Source organism: Lissotriton helveticus, chromosome 3_1 (genome assembly GCF_964261635.1).
Source record: "Lissotriton helveticus chromosome 3_1, aLisHel1.1, whole genome shotgun sequence".
In the NCBI taxonomy this organism is placed as follows: domain Eukaryota; kingdom Metazoa; phylum Chordata; class Amphibia; order Caudata; family Salamandridae; genus Lissotriton; species Lissotriton helveticus.
This window is the reverse complement of record NC_136061.1, coordinates 714,531,151-714,547,342: the sequence shown is the minus strand read 5'-3', so window position 1 is coordinate 714,547,342 and position 16,192 is coordinate 714,531,151. Positions and strand designations below refer to the sequence as shown.

The 16,192-nt window shown below is 45.3% G+C and overlaps 1 protein-coding gene across 3 annotated transcripts in view; it reads right to left on the bottom strand.

Annotated features, from left to right (window-relative positions):
* Positions 1 to 16,192, bottom strand: part of QSER1 (glutamine and serine rich 1) — a 1,012,913-nt gene that overhangs the window by 776,777 nt on the left and 219,944 nt on the right. For all 3 annotated transcript variants that reach the window (XR_013608715.1, XM_078680856.1, XM_078680858.1), the window contains exon 3: positions 11,136 to 11,291. Coding sequence is in view for 2 of the 3 variants with exons in the window: in XM_078680856.1 (XP_078536982.1) it covers positions 11,136 to 11,291 (156 nt within the window). In the remaining variant the exon portion in view is untranslated. The remainder of the gene's footprint in view (positions 1 to 11,135; positions 11,292 to 16,192) is intronic.

Below are 16,192 nucleotides of genomic sequence, written 5' to 3'. Positions count from 1 at the left end.
TATTCGCACATCGGTCCGCTACTGACGCCGCCTCACGTGCCAACGTATTTTCTCCGCATTTTATACCCTATGCCGCATAACAGGTCATGTGACTTGTTTATAAAACTTTTCATTGGTTCATTTTACTTTTGGTTTCCTAATGATGGAAGGCTTGATCATATGACCTAAAAATAACACTTTTCATTGGATGAAAACTTTTTTTTTTCCCCAAACGATGAAAGCCCCACCTTGTTTCTGGATGTTTCAGACTGAAGCTGGCGTCAGCATGAAAGCACCACCATCTCGTGGCTCCGTCGTGGTCATTCCGCGAGCAATCATGGCAGCCGCTCCCCACCAGAAGCCTGCAGGAGTCGGGGGCCCCCAAAACTTTTGTTGAATCCTCAAGGCGGAGGGGACGCATTCGAGAATGGGGTCCAAGACCTAGCAGACAGTCGTCCGATTTCCAAGGTGTCCCAGGGCCATTTCAGTGGACCAGGCCCAAAAAGGAAAGAGCCTGCCGCCATTTTGAGAGTCCTGTGGCAGCCGCCTATCGCTGCACCGCAAGAGTGGGCGCAACTCAGCTGAATTGCGGCTTTTGACACAGTGGACCAAAAGCGGACGGAATGGCAACTGAAACGGTAAAGGGGCGCCCCACTACAACAGACGAGACTCCACCTGGAGAGGCCCGTTCACGCCGCCTCCCCCCCCCCCGGGGCGCCCCACGCCGTTATTCGGAGCAGCATTGTAGGATACCAAAACCAGTGCGGCAACTTACTGGACATCACCTTGGTGCCATCAGTCTGCTGCCTTGGAACTATTCGCACAACAGTTTGCTACTGATGACCCACCCCCCGTGACGCCCCACGCCGGATACCGAAATCAGTGCGGCACCCAGGCAACATCACCTGGGTGCCGTCCAGAAATCTGGACGTTGTGCTGCGTTGGGACTATTCGCACAGCCGACCGCTACTTCGTTGTTTTTCCCTAAAAATGTTTATATGTTTTTACTGTTTTTGTTTTGTTGTATATATTTATAAGTTATTAAAGTTTTATAATCTTACTACTTTGTTGGAGTGCTATATATTTTTAATGTGACACATAATTGTAAAAACTTTGATGTACAAAGAGTCATCCCTGGAATCTTCCGCTTCAGGCTCGGTCCCCTCCCCAATCACAATACAGGATGGTTTTCAGATAGTAGGAACGCGTGTGCTGTGACGGATCTCATCGAGTGTGGGCCTTGATCTACTATAACTCCTTTGAAGAGGGGTGATTCTTTACAGCTGGGGCCATAAACTACATCTGCAGGGCTAGCTGATACCCTAGGACCGGCCTGGACAATCGGACACAGAGGAAAAGGAGTGTCAGAGGGTGCGGTAGTGAATAGGGCGAAAGGGAGGTGTCGGGCGGGCACAGGGTGTGATTCTCAGGGAAGAACAGCGCAGATGGGGGGAGGTTTATTACCCATGCATAAGACAGAGAGCGGGGGTGACCAGTGCCTGGGGGAGATGCTTGCGAGGGTGGGGAGCCATGCTAAGGATCGACAGCGTGCAGAGAGTGGGTCTGGTCAAGTCATCTAAAATGGCTGCCGTGCACGACAAAAGTGTGGCATTTGAAAAAAGGCAAGATGGCGCAGACAATGTTTTTCAACACTTCCTGATTTCCTTCGAATCGAACGTTAACAGACGTTGGGGCATATTACCAAAGTTAAGCGATATTTATCCCTAACGATGCTTAGCAACGAATTTTTTACCGCTAAGCATCGTCAGAAATTATTGCAGATAAACCTTGCTATTATCAAGGTTTATCGCAAATGCCATAAAAAACGACCGCAATGCATTAATATCGCTGAAAACTCAGCGATATTCATGCATTACCGAGCTAATGCTCTTAGCCATGTTATCCACCTCCCATTGGATAACATGGCTAAGAACTGCTCAGGGCAGGTGGTAGCTTTTGGAGATATTCGCGCTTAGCGCGAATATCTCCAAAAGTTGGTAATAGGAGATAGCGATGTTAGCGACTGTTTCCAGTCGCTAACATCTTGGCATGCCCACTTTGCATGTCATTAGTGATAAATATCACTGACATGCAAAGTGGGGCCCAAGATGGTCGCTATCTCCTACTAGCGGTCGCTAACTGGTGTTAGCAACAGCTAGGTAATACAGAGATAATTTTATCTCCGCGAAGCGGAGCGCTGTTACAGATATATATCTTTTTTTGAACGTTAATTTCTCAAAATCCACTGAAGCACATATATTGAGACCTAGCAAAGGCACATCGAGCTACCAGTCCCTACAATTTTGCCAAGTTTCGTGCAAATCCATTCAGCCGTTCGATTATTATTATTATTATTTTTTTTGCCCCGCGGGGCCCTTTTAAAACCTCCACATCAAACCTAGGGGGTCAGGGAGGATCTACTATGCCCCCTTATGGTCATTTGCCCCTTCGCTTTGGCCTCCTCTTGTCTCTCGATCCAACCGAGAGACAAGATGGAGCCGCTACGGACTGTTTGGAATGTTTACAGACGCCGGAGAACCAATCAGCTTCGCAAAGCTCCGTAACGCGAAAAGTACGCGAAGCGGAGCGCTGTTACAGATATATATCTTTTTTTGAACGTTAATTTCTCAAAATCCACTGGAGCACATATATTGAGACCTAGCAAAGGCACATCGGGCTACCAGTCCCTAATATTTTGCCAAGTTTCGTGCAAATCCATTCAGCCGTTCGATTATTATTATTTTATTTTTTTTTTGCCCCGCGGGGCCCTTTTAAAACCTCCACATCAAACCTAGGGGGTCAGCGAGGATCTACTATGCCCCCTTATGGTCATTTGCCCCTTCGCTTTGGCCTCCTCTTGTCTCTCGATCCTACCGAGAGACAAGATGGCGGCCGCTACGGACTGTTTGGAATGTTCACAGACGCCGGAGAACCAATCAGCTTCGCTTCACAAAGCTCCGTACCGAGAAAAAGTCCGCGAACCGGAGCGCTGCCCGGTCCGCTGTTACAGATATATATCTTTTTTTGAACGTTAATTTCTCAAAATCCACTGAAGCACATATATTGAGACCTAGCAAAGGCACATCGGGCTACCAGTCCCTACAATTTTGCCAAGTTTTGTGGAAATCCATTCAGCCGTTCGGGCTAAAAGTGAGGCCAACCGCCCTATGGAAAACTCAATGTTAAAAACACGTTTTGGGACCCCCCTTTTTTCTCGGCCCCCCCTTGACGAACCCCCCCAAATTTTCAGGGGCTGCTCAGAAACAAAATGTTCCATTTTCCTGAAAATTTCAGCCAATTCCGTCCACAAACGCCAAAGTTATTAGACATAGAATTTTCAAAAATCCCATAGAGAAAAAATCCTAACTATATATACCTACTGGCGACCGCCAGTAGGTAATATATATATATATATATATATATTCACATATAATAAATAACTATGCAGCCCTATAAAATCCAAACTAAAAGAGGGACAAACAGCCAGAAAATAACTCGGCCATACTTGCATAGTAATACATTACTTAAGAAAACTTGTAATAAGAGACCATACACCCAAATGGCTCCATACAAGAATTTCTTTTTTTTCCAGAACAAGGAAAAAACCACAAGTATTTGAAGGCAGTTTGGCGCATAGGCTGCATAGGAATTACTGTCCTGAGACAGAAAAGAAAACTGGCACCTCGCCTTTAAGACTTCCAAGAATCTATGTACTTTGCTTTAAGAACCTCAGAGAGCCCTATGCTCCCAGCATGCACCACAGGTGACAGTTAGGTCAGTTCTTTTTGTAAAGGCGTATAAAATACCACTTAAAACCAGTACTAAACATTGCTAGACCAGGGAGGCGGGCGGGGTGCTAATGACTTTGATGAGTATACCCCTGGAAGAGAACCAAGATTACAGCTAAGTAACTTATCCTTCTCTTCCAGGGGATACTCATCAATAGTCATAAGCAGTGAATAGAATAGCAAGCCCATACCCCACACTTCGCGGACTAGCAATGTAGCACTAGCGATAAAACCAATCTTAAAGTAATAGGTACCAAACAGATTCCTCAGAGATGCTTGACCTACTTGAGCATCTGCCTGAGTATCTGAATCTAGGCAGTAATGGCGAGAAAAGATATGAACAGATCGCCATGTGGCTGCTTTGCAAATTTCTGCTATGGGAACATTTCTGAGGAGAGCCGTAGTTGAGGCTTTTCCTCTGGTTAAATGCGCTCTAGGCCTTCCTTGAAGAACTTTATTAGCTAACTGATAGGCCAAGGAAATACAGGAAACTATCCATCTTGAGATGGCCCGCTTAGAAGCTGCTAAGCCAGTATTAAATCAGACCATAATTGATAAATAACCTGTACGTCTTTCTAATATCTTTAGTTTTATCTAAAGAGAACTTCAACACCCTCTTAAGGCGTAGAGGGATTGGGAAAGAAAGTGGGTAATGGGATTCCCTGATTGATGTGGAACTCTGATAGCACCTTTGGCAGAAAACTAGGATGAGTTCTAAGAACCACCCTATTTGCATGAAATACTGTGTAGGGTTCCTTACAGCACATAGCTTGCAATTCACTTACTCTACGAACAGAGGTAATTGCGACCAAGAAGGCCACTTTCCAAGATAAGTGCTGCAAAGAAGACTTATGTATTGGTTCAAAAGGTGTTCCCATCAGTTTGGTCAAAACCACTATGAGCTCCCACGGAGGAGAAGGCGCTCAAACTGGTGGATACACCTTTTTTAATCCTTCTAAAAAATCCTTCACCACTGGCATCTTAAAGAAAGAACCCTGTGTAGGAGAATTTCTGTACGCTGTGATGGCTGCTAAGTGTACCTTGATGGAGGAAAATTGCAGCCCCGACTTAAGCCAGATATAACAAATATGTCAGTATGACCTGTTCCTGTCCTGAGACTGGGTCATGTCCATTATTCAAACACCAGATGTAGAAACACTTCCATTTGAAAGAGTAGTAAGCTCTAGTGGAAGGTCTTTTAGCTTCCTTGAGGATGTCCATACAGTCATCTGGCAAGTCTAAGTGCCCATATTGCAAGACTTCAGGAGCCATGCTGTCAGCCGCAGCAAAGGAAGGCAGGGATGGGATACCCTCCCTTGGCTCTTGGACAGCAGGTCCGGACGTCAAGGTAACCTCTGGGATGGAGCTTCGGAAAGCTGTAGAAGGTCCGGGTACCACCACTGGCACGGCCACTCCGGAGCTATCAGTATCATCCTGGAGTTGGTCTTGTAGAATTTGGTGATCACCACTGGAATGAGAGGCAGTGGGGGAAAGGCACAGAGCAAGTTCTGGGACCAGCTTATGCACCTCTACAAACTCTCTGCTGAGGAAGTCAGCCTGAACATTTAGGGCACCCGGGACGTGAACTGCCTTGATGGTCAGATGTCTTGCCAGTAACCACTTCCAAATTGCTTGCGCCTCCTGGGACAGAATTCTGGATCTGGTGCCTCCCTGCTTGTCTGTCTGAAACAAGAGGGAGTTGGATCTCAGAGACGGGAAGAAGGATTTGAGAGCTAGCTGGACCACTCTCAGTTCCAGGAAGTTGATATGGTAACCCTTCTCTGTGTCCGACCACCGACCTTGCACTTGGAGGTGATCCATATGGGCACCCAAGCCTTGCAGAGAGGCGTCTGTCACGATAGTTTGTGTTGGAGTCTCTTGGTGAAAGGGAACCCCTTGCAGAAGATTCGATCTCTTTGTCCACCACCTGATGGAGTCCTTGGCAGACTGGGGAAGTGCAATCCGATCCTCCCACTTCCCTGAAGTCTGCGCCCACTAGTCCTCCAGAGCCTGCTGAAGAAGACCCATGTGCAATCGAGCATTGGGGACAATGAAGATGCACGAGGCCATGGAACCCAAGAAAGAGGACACTTGTCTGACCATAGGGAGGAGAGTCTGAAGAAGCTCTTGGTACTGACTTGAGACCAAATGGCAGAACTCGAAACTGATAATGATGCCGATCCACTTGAAAACGGAGAAACTTTTGATGTTTTCTGGACACTGGAATGTGGAAATAAGCGTCCTGCAAATCTATGGAGCACATCCAGTCTCTTTGATGTAAATGGGGGAAGATCTGGTGTAGAGCCAGCATCCGGAACTTTTCCTTTCGTATGTATCTGTTTAAGATGCGAAGATCCAGAATAGGCCTGTATTCCACAGAAGGACCCTTTTTCTCGACCAGGAAGTAACAAAAGTATATGCCCTGGCGTCTCTGATGAATTGGGACACGTTCTATGGCTTCTTTGACCAGAAGACTGCGTACCTCCTTTTGAAGTATGGGATGACACGAACCGAGTTCCCTAGGAGGGATGGAAGAAGCAGGAGTCTTGAAACGTAGTAGATATCCATCTTCGACAATATTGAGCACCCACTTGTCGTTTGTTATATTGCGCCGATCCTCCAGAAAACCAACTATACTTCCTCCTACCGGAGTGGACAACACGTTTAGAGGAAGTAACTGCTCATTGTTTCGCTGGCTGTTTTGAGGTGGAGGCTTGTTATCTATTGTTGCCTCTTCCCCTCCCTGGATGTCTTTGTTGGAAATGAGACCTTTGCTGCTGCTGTTGACCTTGCGATGACCACTGGTTCGATTGACCTTTTTGTTGGAATTGGCGTTTCTCATTGGAACGAAAATGCTTGCAAAAGTCTTTCTTCCTCTCCAGACCTACGCCTTAACTGTGTCCAATTCCGCTTTCATTTTTGTCATCTCCTCATCTGCATGAGGACCGAAGAGAGAAGAACCATTAAACGGTAAGTTAGTGATCTTTCGCTGTACTTCCGTTTTAGGGCCTGTTAATCATAGCCATGCAGTCCGTCTTGAACAAATACCATGAGCGTATCCGTGAGCAGCAAAATCAGCCCCATCCGCTGAGGCGCTAATCACTTGGTTAGCGACAAGACCTCCTTCCTGTAAGATTTCTCGAAAATCTTGCTGACCTTCTTTAGGAAGCTTGTCTACAAAATGACCCAGAGAATCCCATAAGGACCTGTCGTATCTTTCCAATAGAGCAGAGGCACTGGAAACCTTCATAAAAGAGGCCGATGTGTTGCACATTTTTCTGCCCATGGAATCCATCACTTTGCTGTCTTTATCTGGAGGAGCGGAGGATGAAGACATCGATGACTGAGTTTTCCTAGCCGCTGACACAATGATGGAATCTGGGGGCAGATCTGAGCGAAGAAATTATGAATCCTGATCAGGGGCCTTATATTTCTTAGCTATTCGTGAGAGCACAGACTCCACTGTCGCAGGAGTTAGAAAAGTGGTGGAAGAGACAATAACAGCGGGAGGAAGGCAGGGTAAAACAACATGATGGAGTGAGCAGTAACAGCAGGAGAAGAGAGACTGGTTGCAGAGACATGCACTCTCTAAAAGTGTATGTTGGAAAGTAAAATTAAAATACTTTTTTTTAAAGTAACTACAGGAGTCTACGGCCAGTGGAAGGACACTGGCTGCAGACAGAAAGCTGTACTAGGTCTCTTCTCCACTGCAGGGAAACACACAAAGCTCCAAAAGGATGCCCGAGGAGTGTAGAAAGCGCTGACCAATAAGAACCAAGAAAGGTAACAAGCGTGTTATGGAAGCCAACCAGTGAATGGGTGGGCTTTATGCTCCTTAAGAGATTTTTTTATTTGTTTACAAGCGATTTTGCAATCAGCGCAAGAACTGTGTTGGCTAAATCTAAAAATGATTAATCAAAGGGACTCGCATTTCTTAATCGGTCTTCTTTCTCACTTTATGGCACATACTGTAGAAGGAAAAACTCCACAGAAAGTTCGAAGTGCCACAGAACTAAGAAAGCAATCAATCTATCATGCAGCGGTGGCAGTGTTTCGTGTCCCAGCCTTGATTTTGTGATCTTGTCTAAACCCTCTGTGGGTACCTGTATTGCCACAGGATACGAAGCATTGTGCACAAGTGTTTCAGCCGAATGTGGTGTCATTATTTAGGGTGTTCCACTTCTCTTCTTGGCCAGGATGCGTTAATTTCGTTGAAAGCTAGCCCTTGAGGACTAGGTCACTGAAGGTGAAACCTTGATTTAAAGCAATGTCTTCATGTCCAGAACGATCTTGATTGCAAAAGACATGAATAGGAGCAATATTGATTTGAAGATTGGTCTGATGAACCATCAAAGGTGTCAAACATCGTTCATCCAAGTGCTGAGCTGGAGAATATATTCTTTCAGTAAAGGTCTGACAGAATGATTCATGTTTTCCCCTCTCTGTCTGCTCTTACTCAAACATTCCTCTTCATCTTGAGCATATTCTACAGCATCTCCTGATCATCTTCACATGCAGCTATAATATCATGATCTCTGATATAAATCACACAGATTTCAAGGTCATGTTTTCAGGATTTCATCCCACAATTGAAGGAGCATTATAATAAGAAAAAAAGCTTGTTTTCAACCCATAAAATGGTGGACACACCAAAGTGTTCTGGGGACAATGTGCTGGAGTGACCCTACTGTGCATACTGTAAAGGGGCAGTTTCTAGAATGTTTAAAGTGTTACACAATTTTTCTCATATACTTAAACCTACGTAAAGAAGCAGTATTCCATTGCTTCATTTCTGAAGTGTTGTTTTGAGTAAACATTACTTGGCTTGATAACAAAATACAAAAAAAGAAATGTTGCAGTCTATTGGCCTATTTCCTTAACAAAACTGTTCTCAAATGATATGTTGCAACAGCGCTATAGAAGACCTTGGAGGGAGGAAGATGGCAGCTGCGTTGCACTCAGGAGCATGGAGCACCCGAATCAGCTCTTGCATTTTGAGGTTTTATTTGAAAATAGTTCACAACTAACAAATTAGACAGAAAGCGGGAACTAATCCAGCCCTAAACATGTAGACTGTAAAGTTGAGAGCAATCGGCTGCTACTACTTCTAATTTTGGATCCCCGTGCAGAGCAGATGAGCCACAGGAGCTACAAGTGATGCTGCAGGGGCGACAAGCCGGCTAAATCAAAGGGAGTCCGCCTAAAGCCAGATTGCTTGAAAGGGATGCATGATCCAGGACATCTCGGTAATAGCTGTAGCATATTTCTTGAAGGGACTCGCATACTGTGTCCTAGTGTGATGTCAGAAGTTATAGGGCAGGCCGGCTCTTGTTTATTGGCCTTCCCTGACCAACACCTCTGCTTTTGGGTTTTCTCCTGGCCTCAGGTGTTTTGTTTCCACCTAGGGGGACAGCTTCCTCCCTTTTCTGGATTCCCTGAAGCGTTTCACCAAGGTGGAGAGTTTGCATACTAGATGAAATTAGTAAATCAAGTCAAATTTCACTGCTTGGGTACAATCTAATTTAGCAAATAAAGTATAGATTTGAAATAAGACTTAAGAAATGCATATGTTTAACTTCGTTATAATGTTCCTACAAAACTTCTAGGGCAATATTTAAAATCTTTTTTGCCAACTAACACATACAGTCACAACTGGAGTACCAGAGTCGGATCCTGCAAACAAAGTAAAAAAGCATTTACACTGGTACCGTTTTATAGTATACAGCATGACTAATATCTTATTCAGGGTCATATTTAAAATATGATGGCCAATCTTTTCAATACAATATCTAAAAATATAACTAGAAGAGCTCATAATCTGTTATTGTCTGTATCCAAAAACTCAAGAGCCCTCATCATTGTACAATTATTAGTAGTATTTTTGAGCCCTTAAATTATTTCTTTTGTAGATCATTCAAGCAAGGACAATATAACCAATAGGCCTAATGCTCTCACATCAATATTGGAAGATGTGGTACAAGTTATTCCCCATTTATGAACGTGTGGTATTACAAGTTATTCTCAATTTAAGAGCAAACCCCATATACCTAGTGGTGAAACCAAGATTGGCTGCATAAAGCCATTTAAGCGTGCCTATCTAAAACTAAAGGACAATGGATTTCTCTTGCAATACCTAATCAATTAATTATTGCTTTAAATCCTTAAAAGTTTCTTAGACAATTAATTTTGAAAGCATTATTCTCTTCTTGTATTGACAAAGCAAACAAGTGTTCAACCAACAATTATTCAAACCCTGGACACTTTTCTACATGTTCCTGTCTTTTACATTTCTGCTTTTGCATCATATCTATGAATAATGCTTAATTAATTTATTAGAACATGCATTTGCAAGTGCAGAGTATTTCCCTGATTTCAACAAAGTTTTCCTTCTAACAGTCTTGTAGTTTACCTATATTTAATCAAAATAATATTGTGGTATCATCTTTACTGTTAAATACAGCCTATTTAACTCTGATGGCGTTCTGAAATAATGAGTTTCTTAGGATAACTTTGGAATGAGTTTCAAACCTAGCGTAGACTAGCATTACATATTTCAGAGTACAGTGTACAGTTGCTCCAGGGTACTTGTTAATAAGTTATAAAGTTCATTCTACTTCTGACTGATATTGTCCGGGTAAGGTTTTGCGATGCTGATAGTCCTGGATATCCCAACTATGCGTTGGTCACTATGGTGCTGGACGAGTGAATAGCTAGTCTTATATTTTCTGCAATTGTGCTCATATTCAATTAACTTCCATCAAGAACCATGTAAGCACAGCATCAATATCAATTTAAAAGATATTTATATTGTGCATCACAAAGCTGGGAGCTACTTTAGATTGGAAAATCTGAGTAAGATAGGGCTTAAAATATGAGGGAATAAATAGGAAGACCACAGTGCTCCAGGAACAATGGAACTCTCAATGCAGGGAATAAAAGTGAGAAAGTCTTGGTAGGTCTAAGAATGTCATGGCCACCGACCGACCGCATTTGCCCTAGGCATCTTGGTAGACTGAAGGGCCTAGTACAGAAGCACGAAACAATGCGTAGCAATAGTAATATCTTAAGTCAATGACTGCGCTCAATGGATGGGTATTCAGGCCTCTTCAATACATCAAAATAAACGTTCTATTAATTGTATGTTCCCTGCTCTTCACCCAAGCCTAGACATGGATCTGTAAAAATAATAATGACTCGTGAAGTCGGACGGTGTAGCTCTAAAGCAGTTTTTCGCCACTGTTTAAGCAAACGAAAAGGCAAAGGTTCAAGATGCAGACTTGACAAATATGACGTTGAAATGTTTGTGATTACTTGTTGCACTAAAGCACAGCATTGACATTTAAAAACCTTTTAATAAAAGAAAATCACCTGTCTGCCATGATGCAGCCCTAAACTGTGGTAGAAGAGTGGTTCCTGAAGATGCAGCAGTTCGAGATTCAATGGCAGAGAGAAAATTCATAACTGACGTTTCTGTAGTGTTAATGCCAGCACCATGTAGGCTAGTATCAAATATTCCAGCCAGACCTGCATTAAAAAAAGAAGAAAATTGATTACACTCAATATTTTCTGTCCCACATAAAAGATGCCCAATAGCGTTGCTGGAGTCATACAGCGCACACTCTGCAGTGAGAGTGGAAATACTATGTAAAACGCTGAGAAACACTACGAACAAACCTTACCTATTTTCAAATAGGACATCACGGTATACTTATGTATAAAGTGCCACTCAAAAATTCCAGCCAAACAGCTGGGGAAGGAGCATTGAACTAGAACTGCCAGGTTGATAGTAATGGGAGTACAAAAGCCAGCCACGCATCCTGTCAACTAGTGATTAAAAGTGACACATCTAAGCGATGTCAAACTGTTTGAGGCTACTACCAGAAGTTAACTACGTTTTCAAAGAGTGTCTACACAATCATAGCCTTTACATTTTGGGGACAACAGTTACAAATGTTGGAGTGGCCCAAGTGATTTTCATAAGGTAAACCTAGAACCATATTAATCGCATTTACTTACTGTAATGATAGGTCCGCAGTGTGATTTCTTTTAGATTGTAAAGCTTGCTAAAATAAGCAGTACTGTTAACGGAAGATCACAGTTGAAGCCCCAGACTATCCAACTTAATAGTTCAAGTCTAATATGTGCAAACATTTTTAGGTCTCGCCTGTCGATGCGCATGCGCATCGAGCAAGCGAGAGTATTGGGACTTATCCACTCTTTATCCACACTGCAAGGAATCGTGGCGATTCCTTGCAGTGCCCGTGACTTTTAAGCTCAATGCGCATGCGCATTGAGCTTAAAAGCGCGTGCACGTCCGTCTTTGTTTACCCGCTCCGCCCCCTCCCCTTCCCGCCGTCTCGCATTTCCCCTGCCGCATCAAAGGCTTTCACGGCCGGCCGGCCATGCTTTCAGTTTCACGACCGGCCGGCCGTGTCAATTACATTCCAAAGCCCGCTCTCCCTGCTCCGCCCCCTGCTCCGGCCGAGACGCATTTCTCCTCCCCCCTCCCCTCTCTTCCCTCCGTCTTGTTTCCTTTAGCTGCCCTGGATGATCTATTCTTACTCAAACTTGCACCGCTTTTACTAAATCTTACCCTTTTAACCTTCGCGATGTTTCCCCCTTTTTACCTCCAGTGCTTGATATATCGTTCTCCCCTTTTTAACTCGGTTTTGCGAGGTCTCCGTTTATTTATCCTCTTGCTGGCTCCCCTTTTCTTTACCCCGCCCGGTCCGGAGGATCTCCTCTGCCATAGCTCGGTGCTGGATCTGTCCTCGTTAGCCCGGTGCTGTAATTGCCACGCTCCCCCTTAGCCCGGTGCTGGATCGCCCTTCTCTTATCCCACACATGAGTTGCCCGACCGTGCTAATCCTGACTGCATGAATAAAATCCAGCACAGGCAAACGCACCCGTTCTCCTACTGTAACTTCAATATACTCGCAGGCTCGCCACCTCACCCAAACGTGCTCCCCCAAACAACGCGGCCTGCCACGCAAGGACATCAAACCTGGTTGCTGGTGGTCCCTACAGCTGCTTGAACCAGGTCCCGAGCTACAAAGAAACTCCAGCATTCAGCACCTCCTCGCCTCACCGCCTCGGTCTGCCTCTCACCTTCGTCGGCATCAGGCCTCCGCCCGCATCCCATAACTGCCATCTTGGGAGCGTAGTGCACCACAGGAAGGTTAAGGCGATCTCGCCCTCCAGACTTCTCCCCCAGGACTGCCGCCTCCGCAGTTTTCCGCTGTGAGTCTGCACGCCGAATCGCCTCCCAGCCGCTCACAAACAGAGTGCACATCTCCCGTTGCCGCAGCCGGTGGAAGTCTCCCCCTCAGTGCGCTGCCGTCATTTTAGATGCGCAGCGCCCAGCGCTCAATCGGGTGATTTTGCTGCACTTACACCCTTGTAACAGCACCAATGCGCCCCAGCAGCAGTCCAGCTCATGCACCAGGATTTCCGCAACCAGTTTTGCAGTAAGGGGCCACCTTAGAATCGCCAACCCCTCACCCTCAACACCTCACCCTCACTCACTCACCCTCAACCCCTCACCCTCAAACCCTCACCCACCCTCAACCCCTCACCCTCACTCACTCACCCTCAACCCCTCACTCTCACTCACTCACCCTCAACCCCTCCCCCTCAACCCCTCACCCTCACCCTCACTCACCCTCACTCACCCTCAACCCCTCACTCACCCTCAACCCCTCACTCACCCTCACTCTCACTCATCCTCACTCACCCTCAACCCCTCACCCTCACTCACCCTCACCCTCACTCACCCTCAACCCCTCACCCTCAACCCCTCACTCACCCTCACTCTCACTCAGCCTCAACTACTCCCCCTCACCCTCACTCACCCAAAACCCCTCACTCACCCTCACCCTCACTCACCCTCAACACCTCACTCACCCTCACTCACCCTCAACACCTCACCCTCACTCACCCTCACTCACCCTCACTCACCCTCACTCACCCTCACTCACCCTCACTCACACTCACCCTCACTCACACTCACCCTCACCCTCACTCACCCTCACTCACACTCACCCTCACCCTCACCCTCACACAGTGCAATAGTTCTCAGACCATTTCAGTTAGAGCTTTTAGAAATGTTTATGGCTTTTTTTATTTGTAATACTTTAGCATTGGCTACAGGAAACAAAAATGCTAAACATTTACAAAAAAAACCCATAAACAATTCTAAAAGCACTAACTCTAATGGTGCGAGACCTATTGCATTTCCAATGCTTGTTTTATATCCCAATGACACCAAAGTTCATGTATAACCAGGATAATTGCAAGTATCTTTTTTTCTCCAACAAGGAATCAGACTTGCTGGTGGTGTGGCCTGCAGGCCAACATGACAGATGCAACTAAAATACTACAAAATCCCATCTTCTTTGGATAGCAAAGTAACTCTTTCCTCCAAAATTCCCCCTTAGTGGTTGCGAAACAGTATGGGAGCTGTCTCCCTGGAGGCTGCTGGATGCAGCGGCCCATCTCGCATGTGGATTTCCTATAATTACCCTCGTACTGTACAGGTTGCAGCCCCGCCAAGTACCATGCATCAGGGGTTAGACTAACGCGTTTTAGTGTTGGTGTCCGCATCAACACACTAAAAGGCATTAGTCACACATCTTATAGCGCCAGGACCACCCCACGAGGCACACTGCTGCAGTGAGCTAGGTGCACTGGGAGTGCGTGCACTGTGCTGGCCAGCAAACTTTTTGAGTACACCGGTGTCTCTCAGTTTTGGTTACTTTTATTTACACATCATCAATCACTCACTGTGCTAGGCACACTCCGTGCCGGAAATGAACTTTGTCATCCACAAAGAAGCTGACACCGGCTCTTGCGCATAAACAAACAGTGCCCTCACTTGGATCGAGGAGGGGTGGGGGGGCTTGCATGTTGTTTTTCGACAAGGCACCACCCCACCCACCATGACCACTCAGCGTCTGACTGGGCCCCAAAACAGCTCAAATGGAAGATTGTTTTTTCCTTGCTATGTGGTCCTTGTCCGCCAGAGTGATTTTTGTAGATTATAAAGGTCTCTGCAACTTCTGTTTGCCTCCATTTCCATATACCTTTAGGCAACAAACAGAGCCTCGCCAGCCCACAATCCGGCACCCTTGTCGTTTCTACCGTTTCTGCAGTGACACTTAAGGAGGACGCCGGCAGTGATATATTTGGCAGACGACGTTCCTCGTCTGGTTCGGGCGTCGCTCTAGGTACAAACAGGTCTCTGAAGCATGTGTTTCCGTTTTTAGGGCCCACCTCATTTCTAATTGTCTGCGGGCACAGACACCCCTCCGGCATCACATCATTGTTGTGGCATAGAAAAATCATTAAGCATTCCCACAGCAACATTTGCTTGGCCACATACAGCCAACTGTGTTGTGTGACATCACACGCAGCGACCATATTGGATTAGGCTCATGAAATGAAATGAAGATTTATATTAAAATGAAATGAAGATTTATAAAGCGTGATATTTACCCTCAGGTATCTACGCGCTAAGCGGACAATCGGGCAAAGAGGGTCCGGAAAAGACAGTTATTTGCAGAAGAGACTAGTTCTTAGATGTTTTGTAAAGTCCAACAGATTTGCCTTAGTTTTAAGTTTGGTTGAAAGAGAGTTCCACAGCCTAGAAGTGCAAACGATGAAGCCTTTCCCACCCCAATTGGCTTTTTTAAATCTGGGAATTATAAGATTACCGTTTGTGGATGAGCGTAGAAAACGAGAAGTAATGTAGCGTTGGAAACGCTGAATCAAATAGTCTGGGCCGACAGCTTGTTGAGCTCTAAAGGCAATACTGAGTGCCATAAATGGAAAGGTTTATCAATAGGGAGCCAGTGTAGTTGAATCAGCGCTTGGGAAGCTAGCTGATTTATGTTTTGGAATGCCCAGTAGTAGCCGTGCCACAGCATTCTGTAGTGTTTGTAGCTTTTGCAGAAAACGCTTTCAGATACTGATGAAGAGAGTGTTGCCATAGTCTAGTTCGGAGGTAATAAGAGTTGTGACTACCCTCTTCTGTAGACTTCCTGGGATATAAGGCAAAACTTTGCTTAAAGATTTCAGGACAAAGAAGCACGAGGAAGTGATATGATGAATCTGTCCTTCGAAGGATAAGTTAGTGTCAATAATTATCCCAAGATTTTTTGCTTTGTTACTGGGGGTAGGCAGTATACCCAATTCCTGGGGGCACCAGTTATTGGACCAGAAAGATGGATTGTTGCTGAATAGCATAACCTCAGTCTTTGAGGGGTTCAGTTTCAAACAATTGCTGCTCATCACCTCCCGAAGTGAAGCATGCAATCCTGAAACGGAGCTGCCGTAACCCCAGGATTGTCAGTGATAGATTCAACAATCTGTGTATTATCTGCATAAGAGAACAAGGAGAAGCCAAACGATCTGATCAGGTCTGCAAG